General features: G+C 43.9%; 2 protein-coding genes and 1 long non-coding RNA gene across 3 annotated transcripts in view; 1 reads left to right on the top strand and 2 right to left on the bottom strand.

The window, feature by feature from the left end:
* The first annotated feature begins 1,877 nt into the window (after positions 1-1,877).
* The window catches only part of CUNH7orf50 (chromosome unknown C7orf50 homolog), a 97,395-nt gene continuing 74,711 nt past the window's right edge, over positions 1,878-24,561 (top strand). Inside the window, exons 1-2 of the mRNA XM_042864816.1 lie at positions 1,878-1,939; positions 3,537-3,666. Coding sequence (XP_042720750.1) covers positions 3,538-3,666 — 129 coding nt within the window. The 5' untranslated portion in view covers positions 1,878-1,939; position 3,537. The remainder of the gene's footprint in view (positions 1,940-3,536; positions 3,667-24,561) is intronic.
* Positions 12,620-17,076, bottom strand: GPER1 (G protein-coupled estrogen receptor 1). Its single transcript, XM_042864810.1, has one exon. It carries the CDS (start codon positions 16,958-16,960, stop codon positions 15,887-15,889), a length of 1,074 nt encoding a protein of 357 aa, XP_042720744.1. The 5' UTR covers positions 16,961-17,076; the 3' UTR covers positions 12,620-15,886.
* LOC122176371 lies at positions 17,245-19,695 on the bottom strand. Its single transcript, XR_006177704.1, has 3 exons — positions 19,342-19,695; positions 18,650-18,796; positions 17,245-17,396 (listed from the first exon to the last, which is right to left on the bottom strand). It is a non-coding gene; the product is annotated as an uncharacterized LOC122176371 (long non-coding RNA).

Below are 24,561 nucleotides of genomic sequence, written 5' to 3'. Positions count from 1 at the left end.
AGGTAGGAATGTAGAATGGTGTGGGTGTTTCCTTGTGGTTGGGGCAAAAAGGGAAGCAAAACAGCTATTAACTGTTTCTTGTTGCATATAATGAGGCTGAAATGCAGCATTGTGGAAGGAGCTTACTCTTGCTTTCTTCCTGAAAGGCTTAAACAAAGGCATAACAGATATGCGACATCTATTATCTTCATCAGCTGTATTACCTAGAGGCTCTGCTCTTTAAACTGCAGGAACATCCAGCTGCTTAGCTTGGGGCCTGAAGTATTGCAGCTTGATGAAATGGAAATGTGCTGTTAATGAACAGTGCTAATTCCCCAGCTGCGATCTAAGTAGACCTCTCATCCAACTAATTGTGAGAAAAATGCCAAAGCTTACTGATGATGTCAGGGGGTTAAGACCTCAATTTCATGTGTCATTGGAGCTATTCCTCTGCACTCTGGGGCTGGTAGGCTGGAGCCTTGGCTTAGGACTAACTGAAGGGTAATTGCAGTCCCTCAAATCACCTGCAGCTATGAGCTTCCAATGCCGTTCTGCTGAGCTGGGAGGAATAGCGTAGCAGAAAATATTGCATTCCTTGACCTGGGAAAAATAATCGTTGATAATTCAGCAGGAGATGAGAGCACAACTGCAGTTAATGCACGTACATTCAACCTTGTGGTCTGCCACGTTTGTGTGTAGATCATGGTGCGCTGCTTCTCTCTTTTCAAAAAGACTCCTTAGAGTATGAATGCTAAAGGGAAGCGTGCCTTTATGGTTCCTTATAGGAAAACTGAATACGTGGCCAAAGTATTGACACGTAGGCTTTTTGTCAGGGCAGAGATAAGGTAATTTCTTGATGGCATGGAACAATAAATGAGCGTGCTAGCTCTGTTCACATCTCACCTAGTGGGATTTCATTTCATACAGTGACGTGTTTTTTGGAGAGCGATTAAAGCCCTGTAAAGCTTTCGGCTGGCCAAATAAAATTCGTGAAGCCGGGCGGTAGGAGTTACCGCCGCTAATTCCATGCAGCCTAATTTTACGCAGTCGTGAGGTCTGAATTGTGATAGGCCAATGTCTGTAATACCGCGTTTAGCCACAGGGTGGCGCAATAGGACGCGTAATAAAATCTGATGCTGAGACGGCTAAGCGTAGAGCGCGCTTCCATCCGCGCTAGAACAAAGCCGAAAGGACAGCTCTGCTTTTTAGACAGCGCCCCCTGCCGGCCGCCCGCTGCGCTCAGCTCCGGCGCCGCGCTGCTGGCAGGACTTCGTAATCCCTGTGCGTTGCACGGGGCTGGCGCTGTGCCCCGGTAGGGGAAGGGGCTGCGGGGGGAGCAGCAGCGGGCGCTGGCCGGGTTGGCGTGCTGTGAGGTGAGGAGGACGTGGGGGCGGCGCTGAGGAGCGTGAAGGTTTGCCTCCTCCCGTAGGTGAGGTGCCGGGAGGCGTTGCCTGCAGCCCACAAGGAAGCGTTCCGGTGACACGGTTGTTTTCCTTAACTGTCCCTGCCCGTAAATTACCACGGAGCGCTTTGTGCATGCGGTATTTATAGCGATGGGCATTGGCACGCTGCCGGGAAGCCCTGCCCTGGGAGGTGTTTCCTGTCAGCCCACAATAGCTATGTAAGCTACGCTGGGTGCCTTCACCCGGGCAACGGCGGGCGGGGCGAGCTCCGTGTCCCCGCACGTGGAGGCGGACGGCCGCCAGCGCGCAGCAGCTCGGAGAGGGGAAATGACGCCACGGCTGCCCTCCGCGAGCCGGCCGGGCTCCCGGCATGCGCCCTCTGAGTGGGCGTTCTACACCGGAGCTCCGCTTCCTATTGGTCGCTCGCAGGATTGGCACGCCGAGAGCCAACCAGATGCGCAGATTCCGTCCCTGCAGCCAATGGGAGAGAGGGGGCGGGCTGCGGCGCCAAGCGTGAGGCTCAGTTAAATGTGAGGAGGAGGCGGGCCTGGGGAAAGGTGCGTGGCGGCGTGCGGGGATGCGGTCGTGCTGCGGCGCCTCGGGCCCTTCTCATGCGTATCCGCGGCGGGTGTGGGGCCCCGAGGCCTCTCTGCCCCGCGCGGGCCTGGCCGCAGATGCGGGCCTGCCGTGTGGCGTTCCGCTCGTGTCGGTGTGGCGGGGAAGTGGAACCGCGAGGGCTGCTGATGTGCGGGGATTTGCGCGCGCTGTGGGAGCAGAGGGGCGCGCGGTGCAGCGGCTCGTGGGGTGAGGCGGGGGGGGAGTAGGGGGCGCAGGGCAGGCCGGAAGTCACGTGGTGCCGCCGGCCGGGCACGAGAGTGCTCCGAAAGTAGTGCCTCCTGGTTATCTGCGTGGAAATGGCAACGGATGCGAGGAGTGCCGTAACGCTGCTGGACAGAGCGAGTTCTCAGCTACAGAACGCTGCGTGCCGGCACATCCAGCGCTGTAGCAGAAATGCTGAGTCGTGGCTTGAGGCACTGATAAACACCTGGTGGGAAGGCAGGGCCAGACCAGGGTGGCTCAGGTGCATGCAATGCAATGCAGCTGTGTGATCCGAGGGGTGGAGCCGGGACCCAGCCCTCATGTAAGGGCTGGCAGTGGAGGTGAGAGCTTCATGCTGGAGATCCCTGCCTGAGGCTTTCTGAAAAGTAAGCAGCTTCTTTCCATTATTTCTATGCTCATGGCTGTTGCATTTGAGCAAGCCCTCGCCTGCTGCAGCCTGGGACCTTGCTGCTGTGCTGTCATTGCTGCACTTTCCATCGTGTTACAACCACCTGTGTCCTGTGCACAGAAAGCTGTGCACTTTTACCACCAATGAACAAGAGCCTGCATGCCGTGCTTATAGGAAATCTACACCAATGTAGGTGTCACCACTGCAGAAACACACCACCCACCTCCCGACTGTGCTCACACCCACTGCATAGTCTCCACAAGTATTCAGCAAGCATCAATGAGTGTTAATGAGTGCCGTTTCTTCTACATGAAGGAACTAAGAGATGTATTTTTGCTTCATGTTCACTTCCATGTCAGGTGGCCCTTCTGCTGCCATCTGTCACACAGCAGTAAAATCTCATGGGATCTTGGTGGGAAGTTTCAGCTTTTACTGCCATCCCACCAACATCCGTGTCTGACACTGGGGGCCAGTGTAACAAAATAGGAGGCGTTACTTTCGGAGCAGCCCTTCTGTGCTGCCTACAGGTGGCAAGGCATGCTGCTACTGACCTGCTTCCCAATGCTGCACAGCTCTGCTGCCCTGCTGCTGAGTGCAGCACAGACTGCGTCAGTTGTGGGTGCTGGGCTCTCACAGAGAACAGAAGCTATGGAGTTTTTTAACAGGGGAGTGATATTCTGGTTTTGCAGCAGCTGAACTGGATCGTATTATGAAAGGAAAAAGCTGAGAATGCCCCCAAGTTAATTGAAGTTCAATGCAAACGAGCGTTTTCCTAGTTAAGATATAATTCTTGTGCTAGTGTAGACCCTGTGTATGAGGTTTGTATGAGGTATGTTTAAGATTTAAAAAAAACAAAACCAAAACCACAAAATGAAGAGTTGTAATGGTGCTTTGATTGTTGGTAATTAGACAGTATCCTTTTTCAGAATGGCGAAGAAGAATATACAAACCAAAGAAATGAAAGAAGAGAAAAGAAAAAAGCTAAAGCGACGTGTGACCCAAAAGGGAGAGCTGGAGTCAGAGGCCGAACCGAAGAAAAAGAAACGAAGTCTCCAGGTAGGTCGTACTGGTTTTCACTGTTCAATTCAGTGCAGTGTGGGTAGGTTGTTACCTGTGGTGTTCATAGCAGTCTGAGTCCCCCATGTGATTCAGTTGCAGTTGTCCCTTGTATAGGGGACGTGTATGGGGGATTCCACTTTTGCCTGGAGTGAAAGTGAAAAAGAGAAGGTAAATGGAGCAAACATCTTGGGCTGTGTCTGATGGTTTGGAATACTTGTAGCAGTCAGAGTCTCTCATCTGAATGCTTTTATGAAAGACAAAAGATGAGTGAGAGCGTGTGGGTGAGAGGGGAGCCCAATGGCTCTGATCAGCTGTCATATGGCAGTGGAGGCGTAGCTGAAACCTTCATGTGATTCTGAGTGGCTGGAAAAGCATAAAGGTTTTTTTCATGGAAATCCTGTTGGTATTTGTACAGAATGTCGAATGGCCAGAAGGTGTCAGCAGTCTCTTTGTGCAATGAAATATTTGATGAATTGATTTTATGATAATGAGGTTAACAATATTGAGATGTTAAGTAGAAACTAAAGGGTGTCCATTTTTTTTCTAATGGAAACGGTGCATAAACAAGGTGACTTAATTCAGTTCTTCCAAGTGCTTAATGTGGAACGTGGATCAAAGGAAGGAACGTGGTTTGATCATATAGCAAAGGGGAGAACAAAAGGTGAAGTTCTGTTACTTAGGATAAGCCATGGTCTCATAGGACACGGTTACCTGACATAAATGTGAGAGCTGTGTGTTGCTGTCATTACCATGAGATGTGTGATTCAATAGAGATCACAACTAGAATATAGCACTACTTATTTTATTGTTGTGCTCTACCTGAGCATACTGGCAATGCTACTTCTTTCTGAGAGCTTTTGCTTGTGTGCAAGTACTGCATGTGTCTGCAGTTGTTGTGAACCATGAGAAAAGCCAACCTATGGGCAGCAGCTGTTTGGAGGTCTGTAAATACCTGTGGTTTTGAACACAGCAGGAATGTGCTGAAGTAAGGAAAGAGTGCACAGTGCACTTTGGTCTATTCCAAAGTAAAATGGCAAGTCTCTTATGTGTAGCTTCATAAAAGGAAATGTTTCTCCTTCTCTTTGTAAGGTGTGCGTTACAGACTTCAGATTCATTATAATGTAATTCAGTTTGTGTAGAAATGATTTTCCAGGGTAAGAAGTGTGAAACGGAAAGTCAAAATTAAGGTGATGTTGTCTGATCTTTCTTTTTGGACCATCTGATGTCACCTGGTCAGCTTGTAGGAGGCCTGGATCAGCTCTTGTTGTCCTTGCAGGCTGTAGGACAGTGAAAGAGAAAGCAAATATGAAATGGAAAGCAGGCTCCTTAGTGCTGCTAGGGAGCATGGCTAGGCACAGCGTTCTTAGGACTATAAATGTTGGTGTCAGAGGGTGGCTTAAACATGTATCTGGTGTTAGTTTTAGGGAATGCCATATAAGGTCTACGAGAAGCTATTTTTTGGCATCAGCTTTATAAACTATAACTGTTGATAGTAGGAAAGTGTAAGTCAGTAGACCACATTTTTTATTTGAAATGGCTGGCAAGGATGAAAAACATCAGGCAAATCTTAAGCAATTTTACTGCAGAAATGGTCAATGAGTGTCAGCTGTATCCCACTTTGACTGTTGCTCGTGTGCACTCCCAAATTAGTGTGAAATAGCAGTTAAGTCACAGTGGCGTGCTTTAAAACGCTTTGGCAATCAGGTCTTGTCAGTGTGCAAGATGCAGCTGAAAACAAGTCAAATTTGCTGTGCATATATAGGAAGGTGAGAAGGAGCACTCGAGAGAAGCAAGCTGCAGAGTGATGGGCTCTGGTAGCTGGATGGAACAAAGACAACTGCTGGGAATGCTCTGCTACTTTAAAGTAAGCTTAACCTCTGATAGACCTGCTGGAATTGCTGAAGTATGACAGCTGGATTCTGATTCTGTGCTGGATTCTGTGCTGCGGTGGACTTCTAATGCAGGAACTGAAGTGAAGAGAACTTTTTTTTGGTGTTCTTAAGGCAAGAATTGGTAGGTCCCAGTTCCTTCCAAGGAGTCTCATGTGATGGAAGTAGGTCAGAAGATAGCAGCACGGCACGCTGCTTGTGGAGGGGGAGTTTCCACTGGGTCATTCAGTCACTTTTCTTTCCCATGATTTACTTTTTGTCCTATTCTGTTACAGCACTTTCAGTCTGCAAAGCGGAAAATGTAAATCTCTAAATGATTTTGTGACAGAGCTGCAGGCAGGCGCGTTGGAATCTGTCTTAAGTGACCGAATTTATTACACATTGATTATTCCTTCATGGAATTTATCTCAGAAATTTTCAGCAGCCTGAGATGAAAGCATTTTTCCTTGGAACAGCTTGACCTTTTGGAGCAATCTTGATGCCTTATTGATTTTCATCTTCTCAGTTTCTTTTCTTTACGTTGAATAGCAGTGAGTGATTCAGGTACCACAGAAGTGTTTCCATGAATGATCTCAGAACCACGTGGCTCTGCGTGCCAAATCCGAGTGGGGCTCAGCAATGCAAGTTTTTAGATTGAATTTCCTTTGTGTTATTTATGTATCTTTACTGATTTTCATAACATTGCTGTTCTATTGAGCTACTTGGCAATAAAACCCACGTGTCTTCAACATTGATTTTTAAAACGCCTGGGCATTAGTGTCTGTGTATTTAATGATTTTGTAGCTTACCAACACGGCCTTACATTAAACCATACTGTAATTGGAGATTATTCTTTATATTGTCACATAATATAGGCATAAAGAAAAGAAATTTGCAGTATGCCTCCTAGACTGGTGGTCTGGAGCTGAATGCTGGCTTCTTAAAGAAGAACTTTCTGATGGGCCTTGTCTGTGACAAATGAGTTTTGTCTCGGCTCCATGGCAAGAATATTCATGATATTTTATCTGTCGTGTTGGAGTAACAGAAGCATTGGAAGTGCTTGTTTGCAGTCACTCGTGCCTTGCTTCTGTTTATGGATTTCTTCACCCTTCAGATTTCAGCTGCCTTGGTGCTATGGAAGCGTACTGAAAAGCAGAACTGACGTTAGGAGCCTTGTAGGCAAGGAACGTGGTGCAGTGATGGCTTTGGTTGTGAAGGCTGTTGGCGTTGTGCTGAGAACGACCTCGCCGTACCAAAGGATCTTTTGACCTTGGGACATAAGGGCTGCTGTTCCTCCAGGGCTGTTCTCAGAGCTGCAGGCTTCCTGCAGAACAGTAAGAAATTCTTCCAGAGTTGAACATCTATTAAGCAAGAGACTCAAAATTGATAATCCATAGAAAACAACGTTAATTTCCTCTTCCTTCCCAATTTAGTCTAGCAAATGTTGTAACTTCAAGGAAAATTGAGTAAGAGCCAGTCAGGTCATTATAAATCAAATCCTGTTGTTTGTGGTTGAAGGGTATTTTGTGTAATGCTCATGCAGCATTGTCTGTTCCTTGTCATCTTCAGCAGTGCTGGTGGTTGGAGGAGGAGGAATCAACATTTCCCCCAGATAAAGGCAAATTCAGTGGGAAAGGAATTTAATTTTTGAGATTCCATACAGGCAGTACAAACAATGGCAAATAAACAAGTAGCTCAGAGCGTTTCTTTAATCAGAGGGCTGCTGTGCAGGTGCCCAAACAGTAAGTTCTGTTTGCTAAATGGAAAATGGCAAACTTAGTAGGGAAAGTGTTTTTCTCTTCAGCCTTTTGGGGATTGTGATAAAGACCAACAAGGAGGTACTAAACTCATCCTGCAGCAAAGCCAACCACGAAAAGTGATTCTCTAAAATCATTGTTTTGTGTGCAGGAGAGGAAAACCCCCCACAGACCACAGCTGTGGAGGTGAACAATTCTGGTGTGAGCTTGGTGGAATGCTTAGGAGTGCTGCTTTGATACGATCTCTAATGCTGCTTGTAATCAGGTAACTGGGGGAGTAATATGAATGGTTAATGAATGCAAACCAGACGTTTGTGGCGTAAGATCCATCAAGCAGATAATGTAAAGCTCTCATCAGAAAGTGTATTTCTTTCTTTGGCAGCCCACTGATTCATACTAAAGCCTGTTGGTGGAATAAAGAGCTGCGGATGGTTTGCAGACAGTCTATGAGTCCTGTCTTGTTACTTTGATTGATTTATTGGTTCATTTTGGATGATGTGAAGCCTTTTGCGTAACCACCAAAATAAGCTGCATTTTCCACCCTGAGCTGCGTTGTGAAGTTGCCCCTCAGTGCAGGTCCTCCTGCATTTGTACAGTTTTGCTTTACTAACTTAATCCCGCGTGCTGTGCTTAATGTTATCCACGTGGTCATTTTAAAGAGATATTTAGAGAACTGGTCTTCCACATTGGGGAAAAAAATAAAAGGAAAATAGATTACTGAATATATATTTTTAGCTAAAGTGAGGATCTTGTAGTGTTACTACAGTAACAGTAGTGTGTAACAGTAGTGTGTAACAGTAGTGTGTAACAGTAGTGTGACTACACAGCTTGCATTTCTAATGTGCAAATAGAGCTGTGTGTGTTATGAAGAGAAGATGACACAATCTTTCATCCCTGCCTCGACGCAGGGGTGCACCAGCAGTTGTTTTGTTGGGAGGGATAACTCTGGTGAATTAATGTCTCTTTCTGGTGATAAGGAGGGGAAGATAGCTCCTTCTCAAGGCAAACCTAAATGTCAGTAGGGATGTTAATGAACTTTCGTTAGCCTGCTGGTCTTGGCCAGCCTGCAATGGAGACTTTGGGCCCATTCTCTCTCCTTCCTGCTGGTTGCTGTTACTGATGTCAGTCATTCTCTGCCTTGCTCCAAGGTCTCCCTGCTGGCCCTGAGCTTCTGACTGCTGCTCCACAGGACAGCCCTGTGATGGCTGAAAGCAATTACCAAACCGGGACCCCATTTGTGACTTGCTGTGTGGGATCCTACGTGTTTTGTCTGCTTTCTTAATATCTATGCGATATTATTCAAATTAGGGGAAAGGGAATAAAAAAACAAACTCAGAGGGCAGCTGCTTATGGGACAGAGCTCTTTGCTTCCTGCTAACACTTCTTTCTTAGAATATTGGTAGAGTTGGTACAAATTATTTGATTGAATTAACCACGTGTTTATTTATCTTTCAAAAGAAGTGAATTTTTTTGTCACACCACATCGTGTTTGTAGGGAACGCGAGGCCTTCTGTAAACAAACATGTCTAAGAAGGTACAAAATAACGTCTGACATACGGATATGCATAGATTAGGCAGAATAATTTCACATTCCTTTGAAAATTATTTTTGTAATGGTACGAGTCGATTTCCCAGGAAAGAGTGTTCACAGCTGGGAAAACAGTTGCTGCTTTGAAGATGGTTTTCCCAGGCGAAAGGCTCACGTCCCCAACTGTGTTTGGGATAAACAACGCGTGGTGCATTTCTTACTTTGGTTTAAAGGAATTGGGCATTTTTCAGCACTTATTAACCAGCAAAAGTGCTGTGCTCACTCTGGGTATTTGCATTAATCTGTATACGTCCAAATGTAGTTCTTTACTTTTCCTCGTGCCCAGGGATTGAGGTGATGAGAGTTCAGGGGTGGAAACACAACCGTTCCTGGTTTGCCATCAAGAGGGGAAATTCTTTCTCTTCTTGGAGCACAACTGACGTTTCCTTTCCGCTCTCGCTCTTTACTCAGTGGTGAGAACTTTCCTTGACTGTTCTTGCTAGGCTTCCAATATAAATCCTTGCTTTCATGACTTAGCTGCACATATTTTCAGGAAACTGGAGCTCAGGGCAGGGTTCCCACTGATGGCTGAAGCTTCTGTGGATGCTGAGAATCGCTGAGGTCAGGAGCAGGGGCAGGTGATAGTGAATGCCACCCAGCTCCACTCAATGGAGAACGCTGCTGTTGTGCCTTTGTCAACTGTGCTTTTGTTTACTCATTCTCTGTTTCTGGTTCTAGCTCATCATAGAGGCAAGATGACTGGAAACTGCTAGAAAAGGCCTGAATTACCTAATATAAAAAAATAGGCCCCAATCTTCAGAAATAAAATGCATCTGATTATATGTGTGAATTCTCAAAACATTCTACTTGGCAAGAAGTTACGCTGTAAGCTTGAGAGGATGAATGTTTACTACGTATTGCTCTTGGTAGGGCTGGGGGCATGGAGTGTGTGCACTGTGACAGGGCTGCAGACTGAATCCTTGGATCTGCTCCTTCCTCTTGATTGCTGCTGGGTACAGTTTTATAAATGTTAATTTATCTAAAAAAAGAGAAAAAAAGGCGCAGACTTGAATGTTTAAAGTCAGGTCAGTGTTAAAATCAGCAGCTTTCCCAGTCCTTGACAGAATGCTGCTGCTTTTGAAAACCAAATGGGCATAACGAGGATTTTTATGAAATACTAATTATTTGATGGAATCTATTATACAACACAAAGCCTTTCTGAGTAGATGGGGCAGCGATGGCTGCTTCTGCAGTATGGATGAGGAACTGGTGTTATTTCACCAGGGTTTTCCTTCTCCAAAATCCCCTTTGCATTTAGAGGCAATATTGAGAGCCATGTGAAAGAGCAGTGTATGTTTGTATATGTTAATTGATAAATCACAGTATAGATAACATGGCTCTTGTGTAGTAGATCAAAGCCATGTAGATGAATAAATTCTTATAAGATGCCTGTGTTACATCCAACAAGTAATTAGAACAGAAAATTAATCTTTGGACTTGTAGAAGCTGCCTGAAGTGTTGCGTGTACAAGCATGAAGGTATTTGACAGGAGAGCCTCTTACCTAAAGAACCAGACCCTGCCTTTGAATGCATTCCCTACTTCTAATTGAATCCCACTAGAGTTCTGTAGGACATGAAGCAGATGATCATCATACGATGTTTTATTGAATTTTCAGCATTATCTTAATAATTTGCATCTGTGAGGCAGGCTTTGCAAACAGCAAATGTACACAGGGGAAGATGGAGAGCTCTGCCCCTACACCCTTTGTGTTTGAAGCACCTCAGAGCCATTCAGACAATGTGCTGAAGAATTAGAGCTGCATCACCTGGAATGGAGCATGGAGTTTATATGAAAGCATGCAAGGAAGACGCATGTTTTTAATAACTGTCGTTCTATTCTACCTTTACATTCCAACATAGCTAATAATAAATTTAAACAATTTGTGTTTTATATTCTGAAAGCTTTATTTTAATAACCACGTGTTCTTATATCACGGTTAGGGTCAGTGAACTATCTTCATTTAAAATGTATTTCCCTCTTTACAAAGAGTGGTCTGGATTAAGTCATGCTCTAGTTTGGGTTTACAATAGCAATGGCCAGCTGTCCCAAACCTGTTGGTCATACAGGAGCACCTTCTGGCCAAGAGCTGAAAGGCTTTACCCTGTAGCAGGGGATGTTGAGTGGAGCAGAAGTCTCAGGGACCAGGGGCAGGATTGCCAAGGATGCTTATGCAGTCCCTGTTGTGGGCTGAGCACATGCTTAGCTTCTGTGCCATCTGCTGTCAGTGTCAGCAGCTCTCAGCCTGCAGCTCTGCGCTTGTGATCCATGGATCACCTCTGCAGTGCCACATCACCACCTCTCCTGCACCACCATAAGGAAATAGCTCGTTGCTTGTCTTGCTGTTCTAAGAGTGTTCAGCTTTTATTGATATCAGAAGTAATTCTTCTGAACTCCTGTCTTTGAAAGCCAAGGAAGCTTCTAAATTAAGTTCTTGCAGGTATCGCTCTTTGCATCTCCTTTCTGTCTTGGCCAACCCACAGGTTGATGTTTGGAGCATGGGACAACACTGTGAGAGATCTTTCTTGGGTTTCTCCCCATTTGCACTTGTAACTGAATAGTGGCACACAAGAGTTAAACAGTTGCTGCAGTCAGGTAAGGCTATTTCTCTTCAGTTCTGAGTGGAAGAGAATGAATAGAAGAAAATCTCATTTGCCATTATATTTCTGTTTCTATTGAGAGAATATCCAGTAACGGAAATGTTGCTGTGGTTGAGGCAGAAGGCATCCATCTCTGCTGCTATTAGACAACCAGTGAACTCCTGTCAGAATAGCCTTCATGCCATTGCTAGGGCTGATTTAACAGTACCCCAACATTTTTCCTGTTTCTCTATTATGTCTTTGTTACGGAGTGTTGCTGAAGTCCTTCCAGAAAACATGTTGTGCAGTTTGAGAGGATTTTAAGCCTTTGGAATGATTTTGCTTGCAGGTCAAGCATGGAGATTTCTAAACAGAGTCATTGCTTTTGAATAGCTTATCCTGCTGCATTACATCCTTACTTAGGGTATGTGCATTTAAAAATGTAGGGATGGCTTTTTTTATAGTGAATAACTCAGTAGTTTGTGAAATTAGAACTTACAAATTTCTGTGTATGTTTGTGGGAGACAGTGCTTGAGGGATTTGGAAAAGCAGGTTGAAAACTTGGCTCGGTTTTATCACTGGAGTTAAGTGACTTTGAATCCTTCCTAAACACACAGGCTACTTGATGAGGCTGAGACAAGCATCTCTGGATCTGTTGCAGTGGAATGAGCTGTGTGATGTAAATAACCAAGGCAGCAGCGAGATGCTGAGTGAAAGGCAGTGAGCTGATCCTGCAGGGCCTGAGGTCCTGAGAAGGCACTGCTTTCTTGTTGTCAGCTTGGGTGGCTGGCTCAATCTGCAGCTGCTCCTTCTTGGCTCCTGGCTGTGTCACACTGCTGTGTGGTGAAATGGAAGCTAAAAGGCAAGGGCTAAAACTTCCATGTATTGTATGTCAGTGGAGAATAAATAGTTTGGAAAATACCATTTTTTCCAATGGTAGGGAAGACATCAAAATTATAAACATGAATGGGGAGTGCTCAGATTTTCAAATCCGATGTGTGTCTGTAAGATGCAGCTCATGGCACGGGTCACTGCCTGTCACTGTGAACCTCTCTGACAGCAGAGTTTGAGAGTACAGGCAAGGTTGTCTGTGCACACATCTTAAAAATGGCTTGTTCCCTATCATATGTTACTGCAGATGAAACATTAAGAGAAAAAAAAAGATAAAATGCATTTCTGAGGTGGAAATGTTTATTGGAGATGTGCTTAATAAACAGAATGTAATAATAATAATAATAGCTTAATCTAAACAGTCTGAACGAGAAATGTCTGTGTCTGGCTGTGTAGTGATGGGCTGCTGTAAGAGTAATTGGTAACATGAGAGTAAACTTGTTGCAAAGAGATAATTTGATTGATTGAATTCAGCCATGAATTTAGCTCTGTGCTCTTCTGTGTTGGAAGTCCCAAACATCTGTGCAGTGTTCTGAATGAGCGGGGAGAGGCTTTTGGATCGGAAGGGAAGGGCAGAGTCCCCTCAATTCAAATCACACCCCTGTTTTCAAGCAAAATGAAGTAAATTCATTGATCCGTTTTCATGAATAACTATTAACATTCAAACCTGCCTTCTGTGTGTGCATCTGTTTCTCCTTTTTGTGTAGAAACAAGTTCAAATGGAATTAAATCATGCTCAAGGTTGAATTCTGTATACTTTCACCTCCTGTAAACCACATTTTCACATAGAAAGCAAAGGTCCTAACCGCTCAGAGTTATCCAGGTAACCTCCTCCCTTTTGCAGTGTTAATGAACAGCTGATGAACTACAGCAATTGGTGACATTAGGGCAATGTAAGAAGAGGTGGTATTTTTTCCAGTTGATAGAAGCAATGTTGAAGACGTTTGTGTTTCAAGATTTCTGCTTTTTGCTTTCTGAATTTGCTCTGTAGCAGCTGTTCCCTTTTGGAATGGATGGGTGAAGCGTTTTTGGATGCGAGCCTTTGGTTTTTGTGTGGACCAGAAGGGGAAAGGAAGGGGCTGTTATTCTCTGCATCTCGTCTGTCCCATGCAGGATCTGGGGTTGTTTGACCCACTGACTCAAATTCCTCGCCACATTCACATCATCAATGCTTTTCACAAATTAAACAGACTTCATCTCGAGACTGACCGTCTCTGCTTTTCATGCCTGCACAATCACCATGTAGTAAATGTCAAACTGCTGAAAGGATGCAGTGAAAGCAACTTTGTGTGATTGAATTACACATTAGAGGAAAAAAACACCACGAGCTTCTGTGAAGAGATGTCATTTTTTCACCTGGGACAACACTTGTCATTTATTTACAATAGCATGTTTAAATTTAGTCATTTCAGGTACCGCTCGTAAACCTGAACCAAAATACCAGCAGCAGGAAGCTCCTCTGGTAGCTCAGGTGTGCAATGTGCTTTTAGCCATATAATGGGATGTTGGATGGAGGAATTCTGTTCTGGAAACTGTACTGCTGCAACCTAAGAGAAGTTGGTTTATTCGTGGAAAGTGCTGGGATTACCCACAGCTGGTATGCTGTGCTGGGGCTCGATGGAAATGCATTGCTGGAAGTGTGATCTGTTCCTTTGTTTGTGCTGTTTGAAAGAGCTGTCTGTCACAGGGGTGTCTGTCTGGGACTGGGATGATTGTTGTTAATTCCAAAGGTGAAATTAATGAGGGAAAATGGACATATGTATCATTTGGAGCAGCATGAGATTTGCTGCTCTGTGTTGTCAAGAAGCTTCCGTACAGAGAAGGCATGGCAGTGCTTGTATCTTTCAAAGAGAAAATATAATTAGTGTTCTACCAGAAAGATGGGAGTAAATGGGAATTTCTCCTTAGCTGATGATTAACAGTCCCTTGGAAGTGGTCAGCTGTTGGGCAAACTCCTCTGTGCTGTTCCTATTTCGTTGTTTCAGGAACATCCAGCTAGTTCCAATGCAGCATCATCTTGGGGCCTCTGCTCACAGGTCAAACCTTTTGTGGCTGCAGCTTCACTATCAAAATGACTATTTTGTGAGAAATATGAGTGCAATCGCCATTTCCTTTGTTGCTTAATACTCTACTCATGGTTTTAAGTGTCTGCATTTTAAAACTCCTTTAGTGTGCTAATTGGCTCATTTGCGATGTTTGAAAGTGGGGCAGATCGTCGCATTCTCTGGAGTTCTGGTGCTCGACGTGGTGAGCACAGAGGTGGAATTAGTTTGTGTATTTCACAGCTGCAGTGTGTGACGGTTTAATGACCTTGTGCACAAATCTCTAGGAACTTTATGGCTTCCTCTGGGGAAGTTCAGCAGTAACCTGCGCTAAGCGTCATCCAGATTTAAAAGCCAGTTCTTTTCTAAAAGAAATTAGAAGCTGTTGTTTTCTAGCTAACGTTTGTTTTCTTAGCATCGTTTGTCTTCAAATGGACAGAGCAACCAACGTGCATTGTAAGGTTCCCAAGACCTGTGCTTTCTGGGGGTGGGGTGGGCAGGGCACCAAGTGCAGATCTGATATGTTCACCTTTGCAGAAGTTCTTCTTTAAAAAGAAAAAAAAGAGAAAAAAAAAGAGGCTTTTTCATTTTTGTAAGCAATTCTTGGCAGTCTTTTGCAGAATGTGACTGCTTTAAAGCCACAGGATGTTGTTCTACCATCTGAATGGGTCTGCTAAGTGGAGACAGATCTTACATGACTTCTGTTTGAGTCTGAAGGGAGATATGGGTGCACATATATGTGCTTGCATTTTTGACAAAAGGCCCATTTATATCCATCCTGAGAAATGCTGTCCTGGGGAATCCTCAGAAGAGCACAGCATTACATTTCACTGCAGTTGAGTTCTTTGAGATGAACCATACAGTGACAGATGATTACAGCTTTGATCAAGCGCTGATGTAAACAGCAGATCAGACTTATGAGACGAAAGCTCATCACCATTCTAGATTGTATTAAGATCAGAAAAAGTTAATTGTGGAAGACATGCTGGAATACAATGATGATAATACTATATAGTTCTCAAAAGCAAAGCCATTTAACTTAACACATTTGGGTAAAAATCAAACTGTTTTCTGCATCTCCACATCAATGTGTTGTAATGATTTTTCCCCACTCTTACTGCAGTTTGGTTGTTTAAGTGGAAGTGCCTTCTATACACCAGCAAAACAACATCTCCGATAATCAAGTTACATCTGGAGTCTTCCTAGCTTGATAAAATTTTCTTCTATATTATCATTCATGCATGTATTATATAAAATAAAGCTCCTCCAGTGCTCAGCTTTTAATAATCCTGCTCTTAATTAAATATAAATCTGACTATAGCATATTCCTCTACATTAAAGTTGTCATAAAAACATTCTGAACATAAACCTTCCACGCTCAGTAGAGCAGTGCAATATATACACAGGCAGGCACGCTTCTTGCTGTTAGTAGTAAGCATTTTGTTCACTATTTGCACAGCTTCACAGTCAGACGTTCTGCACAACAGCCCTAAATCAGACCTCGGATTGCTCATTACTGTCGGGGATGACAGACGTCAGGGCAGCCTGGCAGAACCGATGTAACGTGGACATCTTGGTTTTCTGTTCAATGTACAGCCGCAGTTTGTCTCTGAAGGTTTCCCCTAGGAAACTGTAAATTAAAGGGTTCAAACAGCTGTTGGAGAAAGCTGCCAGGTTCACAATGTGTCCTGTGAGAGGGTAGTCGTGTCTGAAGGACGGGCTGCTGGACGAGGAGGGCTCACTTTTCTTTTGCAGGAGCTGGACGCTAATGAAGACGTTTTCAGGGAGCCAGCAGATAAAGAAAACCAGGACCACAACGAATATCATTCGAAGAGCCTTCTGTCGGCGGAGGCGAAGGCTCCTGTGCTTGTGTGCTTTTATAAGGACTCGAACGATTAATGAGTAACAAAGGCCGATGATCACAAAGGGGATGATAAACCCCAGGGTTATTTCTAGCCACTGGATTTCTTTTACGTCTGCGAAACAAAAGTAGACCTCTCCGGTGTGTTGTAAGTGCACAGCCGTGAATGGCACCAGTGCTGCAGAAATGGATGCCATCCATATGAGACCACAGCTCAACCTGGCGTGTTGCATAGTGCGAAATAGGTTGGACCTCATTACTTTTGCCAGTGCTATGTATCTGTCAAAACTCATCCACGTCAGAAAGAAAATGCTGCTGTACATGTTGATCTGAAGGAACAGAGACATAAAGGTGCATATGATAGTGATATCGTAATACTTTTCGTCAAGATTAAAAACCTCAATGAGAGAATCAGCAACTAAAATGAGGTCGGCCACCGCGAGGTTGATGAAGTAAAGGTCTGGGATAGTCATCTTCTCACGAAAGCTTATGTTCACCACCAGAATCAGAATGTTTCCTACAAAACCGATGGGAAAAAGGAATATTGTGTAAAGACACGATAAGAAAAGCCCAATAATGTACTGTTGGTGTTCTGATTTATCTGCTAATCTAGAAGACAGGCTCTCGTTACACAGATGCGATCCGTTGAGGTTGAAAGTTGTGCTGTTACATATGACAGGTGGGACTGAGGCAGAGTAGGTTTCCATGGTTAAAATACCTGCACAAAAGATAACAGCACTCACAGTTTGGTAGTAATGCCAAAAGGATGAGGTTTTGGGGTGTTTTCAAAGCAGTGAATCGGAAGCATTTTGTTTGGAATGGAAGAAAGCCCGCACTTATAAATAGGAAATTCAAATTCTTCAGAAGCCAAATTAATTAGACTTGAAATTGACTGAAATACAACAGTACAAGAAGTACATTTCTTTCTTTCTTGTTTTCTTACAAGACACTATATGCATTGCAGATGAGAGCACTTGCAGTTCCTGTACGCTGTAAGATCACGTCGGGATCTTTTTACCATAATGGTACTTGGATCATTTCAAAGAAAGGTTTTCATCAGCAGTTCTCCTCCGTGCAGGTCGGAAGATGGCAGAATTCTAGCTCCATTTGTGTTCCGTTAATACTCATTGCACATCCTTGGACCTGCAATTTGCAAATGGAATACTGTTAACCTCATAGTGCAGCTTTCTGCCACGCACAGTGTGCTGCTTCTAACTTCAGGCGTGCAGCTGAGGCTGTAGGAAGTGTCGGGTAGGAAGGGATGTTCCACGGTTCTGTTAAAAGGATTGCAATTAGCTGGAGGTGATACTGTGTTGTGAGGGTAGGTCTGGTAGGGCGTTATAAATCGTAAACCATTCAGTGTTGGAATATGTGGAAAGACAGAAATCAAACGGGAGAATTTGGCCTAATGAAGAGGGTCTATGAATATAAAGTTTATATTGCATGTGCGTATGGTGTGTGTGTGTGTGTTCAGTTCATCAGCAGCTCGTAAGCTTAATAAGTAGGAGAGTGGCTGAGAAAGCAGCGGAGACGAACAGCAGTTGGTTCCTATTGCTTGCAGAGGGAAGGGAATGCAGACTTTAGAAATGAAGGTAGTATAAGCAGCACATGGATTTACACCAACATCAGTTTGCTTTTCTTTGCAATTAATTATGCTACGTTGATTTCTGGAAGGGAATGAAAACATCGGTAATCCTATTTGTTTCCTGTGAACGCTGAATGCTGTGGACTCGGAGCATTGCTGGAAGTTTATTTAAATAAAATGCTACACAAATAGCATGGAAATGGTAACCCAGGGTAGCTTGTGTTAAACGTTAAATATTTTGAATTGCTTTAACCTTCATCCTACCAGCAAAACTGGTAAAATTAGCGCTCAGTTCCACGTTTTAATGATTTCAAGTAGCGCTGATGCACAGAAGGAGCAAACCGTGAATGGAGAAGGAGCCTTACAGTATTTGTATTCAGAAAGGCACGCCTCAGTTTGCTTCAATGTGTTCATTTTGTTAGAAGTAGCCAGCAGATACTTGAATCAAAAGAGCTTTTACTTCCCAGTGAGAGCTGTAAGTTCGCTGTCACTGTTGCTGTGCTTTGAAGCGTTTTCATAAGGTAAATCTGCATGCTAAAATATCCATGTGAAATTACATGTATTTGAAGAAGGTTTGGTGTTTGTTTCAAGCAGATTAGCACGGACCACTGTCTTTCATGTAACACCCTTTTATCTTTGAGTAAGGCAGTAAAATGCTGTAAATAAAAGGAAGGTTAAGTTATGAGTCAAAGCAATTGATTCTGCATGGCAGCCCTGTGCTCAGGCTTCAGTAAAGTCTGAGAGCCCACTGAAACCCAAGCTACTGCAAACGTTACAGGTAACCCCAGACTGTGAAACACTTCATTTTTACCTTAATTCCATTTTTCCAGAGCTGGTTTTCCTGCAGACAGCAGAAGGCTGCTTCTCGTTCAGGTACTCACTTAATGGATGTGTCAACTTCCACTGCCGTGCCAGGATAAACTTGCCTTTAGGTGTGCAGAGCTGCAGGGAATGTCACCTGTTGACAATTCAGCAGTGAAAACATCATTTCAAAGTCTGTCCTGTTTTAAAATGCCTTAAATAAAGGATAGATTACGACAGCAAAATGCAGATCTTGCTGCACATCCTTGGTAATAAAACAAGCTTTATAGATTCCCAGGGTTGTTCTAATTTGTGTTCAAAGTGCTGCTGAACAGCCTCATAGGGCTGGAATTAACCCTGTTTCTGCTGGTTTCTTTTTTGCTGCATCTACTCACGCAGCTGCTGTCTCTTATTTGTCACTTTTCTTTTGCATACCGTTCCTTTGGCTCTCCTTTTGCCTTCAGCATTTTTGCAGGCAGGGCAGAGTATTCAAACCTAGAGCTCAGCTGATCAATTATTAAGAGATGCATTTGCAAGTCACAACTGAGCCGATTTTACACGCACACAAAGCAACAATTTCTGTTATACAAGATATTCTTAAACCCCCCGGGACAGTTAAGAGGAAAATATTGGATGGAGTGAAATCTAGCAGCTAAGGAGGGTCATTTACTAAACTGGCTTTACAGATTTCCATTTTCCTACCTGCGAGTCAGTCCTGTGTCGTCTGTATATTTACATTTTCAGGTGTGTGTTGTCATCTTGACGCGTGGTAGAATCGTTCTGCTCAAAGGGCCTCGGATGAAATAGGTTTCTTTGCAGTGAATGTGGAGCAGCAGTGAGCGTGGAGTCCTGCATGAAAAGCAGCAGTAGTGCAGGTGGAGTTTTGCATTTCATCTGTAGGGGAGAAGTGCTCTGACATTTCAGAAACACCACCTACTGGTGGCTACAGTTCTGAAGGCTGAAAGGAAATGTGTTTTTCTCCTGAAAGAGCAATTTTGTCTTTGCGTGGTTCACTTTTTAAGGTGATATTGATCTGCTAACTTAAAGTTAAGTGTCATTAATGGGCAGGCCGTGCTTCGATGCGATGTTCCGCTGCTGTTAAAAAAATGGATTGGATCTCAGCATTGGGGTTCCAAGAAATCAGTGTTATCAGTTCAGAGGCATGAAGTTATCGTGTCGTTGTTCCTGCACAGTGACTGTTTGTGGATGGTTTGGGAATGCATTGCTGCTTAGCTGAAGAGAATGTGCACACAGATGGATTTCTGGAGTCTTCCTGATGGGGAAATGGGGACAGAGGGCCTTAGAGTGCTTTGCTTTGAGAAGTGCAGAGCTGCGGTTGGGTTATAGGACTGCAGTAATTGTCGTGTTGGAAAGTCTTGTGATACCAGCTTTGATGGGCTGTTTTTCCTCTGTTCTAAGAGCAGGATTATAAAGTCTTTCTTGTTGCTCATGGATCATGTGGTTTCGTCTGCTTCATTCTGTCCTTCAGAACTTGCACTGATCTTGTAAGGGCCAGCAGGATCAGTGTTTCCCTTTATGCCTAGAGGTGGTTTCTGGGTGTTCATGTTTGTTATGTCGGGGTCCTGCTCCAGCAATCAGCTGCTCTGTCTGCCCCTGGTTTTCTAACTGCGAGCATCAGCTGATTTGCTATCAGAATGTATAATGCAGTTATCAGTGCTGATTTTCTCGTTTGAATTTAGGACAAGAAATGTGTCCTTCTGCCACGCTTCAAGTGTAGGTAGGAAATGTCCTTCTGAAAAAGCCCTGAAGTAGCTGTTTCTCCTGCTAGGAGAGCTATGAAGCATAAGAAGAGGCCACGTCTGATATGATTACACTGTAATTAGTGACTTCTGTGTTTCAGTAAATATTTTATGAGACGGTCATGTGAATTCTCTGAATTTTGTTTCCTAAAACAAATGACAGCATCTCCAGGCTCTTGTTTATGCAATCAAGTGATTGTTACTGATTAATCTATCTTAATCTCGCCGTTCAGCACTTCCCCATTGAAAAGGGTCACAAAGTGCTTACAACAAATTATAACAGCTGCTGAATACCTCAGTCCCTTTTCCTCCTTCATTTGCTGATATCCCATAGGACTTCATAACGAGTGCCTCCGTGATCTGTATATTGAACTGAATTGTGACAGTATTACAGCCTTGCCTGTTGTGCCTTATTGCAACCGCTGCTGAGAACAAGCATGGAAGCAACTGGTGTGCTAGCCTTCCTGCCATGTCCTGCTGCAGTAATCCAGCCTTTAGTGTTTTTCCTGGCAGTTGTTTTTAAATCTGCAGTAGTCAACTTCTTAAACGCTGTATATGCCTCAATAAACATATCTGGCTCTGCATTGTGTTGAAGGAGCACTGGTGTGATTGTGTTGTGCTGAGGTGTAGCAAGAGGCTCGGAGTGAGGATAGTATGGTAATATAGGCTGCTGGAGGTAATTTAGCAAGCGTCAGCATAGGACTGCTGTGTTACCAAAGGAGTGTGATAGTAGAGGAAGAGCAAAGTGGGAGGTGAGTGGAGGAGGAACAGATGCTGCTGTAAAGTTCAAGTTGTGCGTGTAGATGGAACTCCCCCTCCAGGGCTGTCTCATCATCCTGTTAGCATGAGCAGCACCTGTGACCTTATCCATCCACTGTGTGACATCTGCCTGGAGCTGTTGCCCTCCTCTGCAGTACCTCTGGATTTTATCCTGACCAGTCACAGGATCGCTACTTTTCTTGCACGTAATCAAGCATAGTTTGGATTGGAACAAATGATTGTGTTCTGTGCCTGCAGAAAACCTTGCCTGGAGTGTGTTTGTTTGTTCAGCCTTTTTAGTTGCCAATTATTCTGAGAACGCATTTTTCTTACTAAAAATACGTTTTTTTAAAGTTCAGCCTTTGCAGGGACAGCACTTGTACCCATTCAAACTGTTTGGTAGAATCTTTTTGTTTTTCTGGCGCTGTATGTTGCAAAACACTTCGAAGAGAGGAGAAACACATCCAGATTTTCTGTAATTGGACCACAACATGATGTAAAAGTGGAGGATGTCATCATAGCACTCCAGTCTCCATCCAGATGTGATAAAATAGAATTCACAAAGCAGCAATCCTTTCCGACTCCAGCAGTCTGGCAGTCCTTCCTGGGTGCTTCGCCTCTCCACTTGTCCAAATGAAAGGATTTCATAGTTGTCACTAACTGATCCTAAATGAGAGAATAAGGATTACAGTACTACGGAAGCAAAACACGTTCTTTCATACCTGGCATTTAGTGAATCAACTGTTTGTGCAAAGTATATGGTGTAAAAGTTACATAGCATACTTGTTATGGCTAAATTGCTTGAGCTTTCACCATGCTGAGACCTGCAGCTACCTCAAAGTCAACACAAATGATGCTGGAGCCTTTTCTGGGTCTATAAGTTTGAAATTCAAATGCTTTGGAGGCTGGCCTTAGCAATACAAATAGGGGTGTAGCAGCTCAAGTTATGATTCAACTGTGCAAATCCTGTCTCTCTTTAGCTCAGATGTTGTTTTGCAATTGGACCACATCAGATTGGAGCCAGCTGGTTCGGGAAAGATGAGTCTTTAGTCTCTACATAATCTTTTTATAGCGTGTTACCCATTCAGAAGTGCATGCTCACCCTTCAGCAGCCTGCTCATTTCTCTTAGTTTTTGGAACTGAAGGTTTTTGGTGTTTTTTTTTCATCTAAGCTGGTCTTAGATGTGTGTGCTATCAGAACAGAAATAAAGCATTCTTTCAAATTTCCAATATATGGCATTAGTTATTTTTGACAGCGTGGCTACAAAAATATCTGTGCTGTGTTTCTTCTGGAACGTACTGCTCAGAATTGGGTGAAGCCTGGAAGAAAGTGGGCAGCAAAGCTGTTTCTGGTATGGATGGGGAAAAAAAAAAAAGAGAGAGTAGGCAGATTTAATTTTATTCTTAAAAAAAAAAAAAAAAAGCATTTCAATTTATTAATCATTTAAAAATAATCACTGTTAATCCAAGCCAAAGCTGCTCTTCTACCACAAATTTGCCTGTTTTATACTGGCTTTTTGGGACTAATTCTGTCCATTTCACATTGCAGGTAGAGGTATCTACCCCCATGTTCTAGCTGAATCAAAAGTAGATCTCCTCTAGGACTACATGTAAATTGTTTTGAATTTTAATGGCAATTCTGTGTAACTTTATCAAGAACCATTTAACAAAACAGTTTTTGTATTGCTATGAATTATATTAATGAGAGCTTGGATTTTTGTTTCACGTTTCAACCTCTTCTCCCCTGATTCCTTTTGTTTTCTGCCTTTCAGTTAGTCTTTTCCTGTATGTAGACGTTATGACAATATCACCAGCCATGCAGAAAATACTTTTTGTCCCCATGCAGCAGCTGAGGAGAGGGAAGAGACCAGAGCACACCGATTCACATCACACAGACAGCAGCAGGAGCTGTACCCAGCACTCACAGCTCTGCAGCAGTGGTTCTTGCTCTTTTCCAAGTGTCAGCTCTGTCAGTCGATCCCACAGGCTTTATTTCTGAGATATTTGATGTGGTTCTGCTTGAGCCAAACGCTGCAGTGCTGTCATGCATGCTACCTGTGCTGAGCCTCCAGGCTCCTGCAGGATGGTGTGATTTGCTCACATCAGACCACTTCCCAGGGCCCAGCCAGTGTTCTCTAACCAGGTCCTGTGCATTTGCTGGCTGGGTTTACTTTCAGGCACCTTGAACAGTAACACAGAACTCAGAAACAATACAATATTTATTCTTTCATCCTTTCAATATATGGAAGCAGTGAATAAAGTAGAATCCTTTGTGCATAATTCCCATTCTAGAAAAGAACATACTTAGCTGTGTAAGTGTGATGTTCTCTGCCTGAACTGAAATAAACAGCTTACATCTTCTGACACATCCTTTCGCTCAGTCTGTCAGCTTTCTTTGCTGATGTGCTGCTCTTACAGCTCCTCTCTGCAGGGCTGATGTTCAGACCTTGTTGTTTAAACTCCCTCGGATGCAAAGCGAAACTTCAGATGTCATCTGAGAAATCCTTTCACAACTATATAATAACTCTTGTATTTGAAGAGCTGATTCTTATCTACGTATTTTCTGAGCAGTGTCTAATAATGCCCTGTTTCTATGTGATGTTCCCTATTTATCCATCTGCTGGTGCTGGCAGTGGGGCAGAGCTGAGTGGGAGAACAAGCTGACATAATGCAGTGCAGATATTTCACCAGTTGATTCTTACATCTTGTGGAAAAGTTGGTCCTTATGGTCATGGTGGGACGATTGCCCTCTCTTTGCACATGATAGAAGTCCTGGAATTCATGACTCTGACTCTATTTCAGGACTAGAGCCATGTAAATACATTCCAGATCTATGCACGCTACATTGGGCAGATGTCCTTTAGTCTTCCACTTGGCAATCCTAGCAGAACGTGTTCCTGTTGGTGGATCAGTGCCACTTTGCTGTATTTCGGGCAGCCCCTTCCAATTTGCACTGACTGCACACAGATCTGAACCTTATCAAGATAACTTTCCAAGATTTTTCCTATAAAATCTCTTGCTTCCTTTAGCATCCTTCCTTTAGCATAGAACAGGTGCCATGTCTGATCAGGTGAATTTTGCCTTCAGTGCTACACAAACGTGTTTAAGTATCAGAGTGTTTTTTCTTACAGACCCTTCAGGTCACTTGAGCCCTGCTTATCACCTCTCTGTATTTCTTTTTTTAACTTGTACTCCAACTCCACCTCTTTATCCAAGATGCAGAACAGCCCCATGCCTTCCTTGTGTTGTCTGTTCTCTCCTCCCTGGAAGGAAGTCTGAGACTGAAGCCAAACGTGTAAAAGGGCTCTGGGCCCACCTGGGTTACAGCAATGGTGCTCTCACAGCCAGCATCACAGCCCTGCACCTGAGGCTCTGCCTGCACCAGTGGCTGCTTCCATAGGCT

Source organism: Lagopus leucura, unplaced genomic scaffold, assembly GCF_019238085.1.
Source record: "Lagopus leucura isolate 7727_CA_CO unplaced genomic scaffold, USGS_WTPT01 Super-Scaffold_760, whole genome shotgun sequence".
Taxonomy (NCBI): Eukaryota; Metazoa; Chordata; class Aves; order Galliformes; family Phasianidae; genus Lagopus; species Lagopus leucura.
This window is presented reverse-complemented; position numbering and strand designations above follow the sequence as displayed.

What these genes read in the sequence shown, in the direction of transcription:
- GPER1 (XM_042864810.1), bottom strand. Translation starts at nt 16,960, where the DNA reads ATGGAAACCTACTCTGCCTCAGTCCCACCTGTCATATGTAACAGCACA.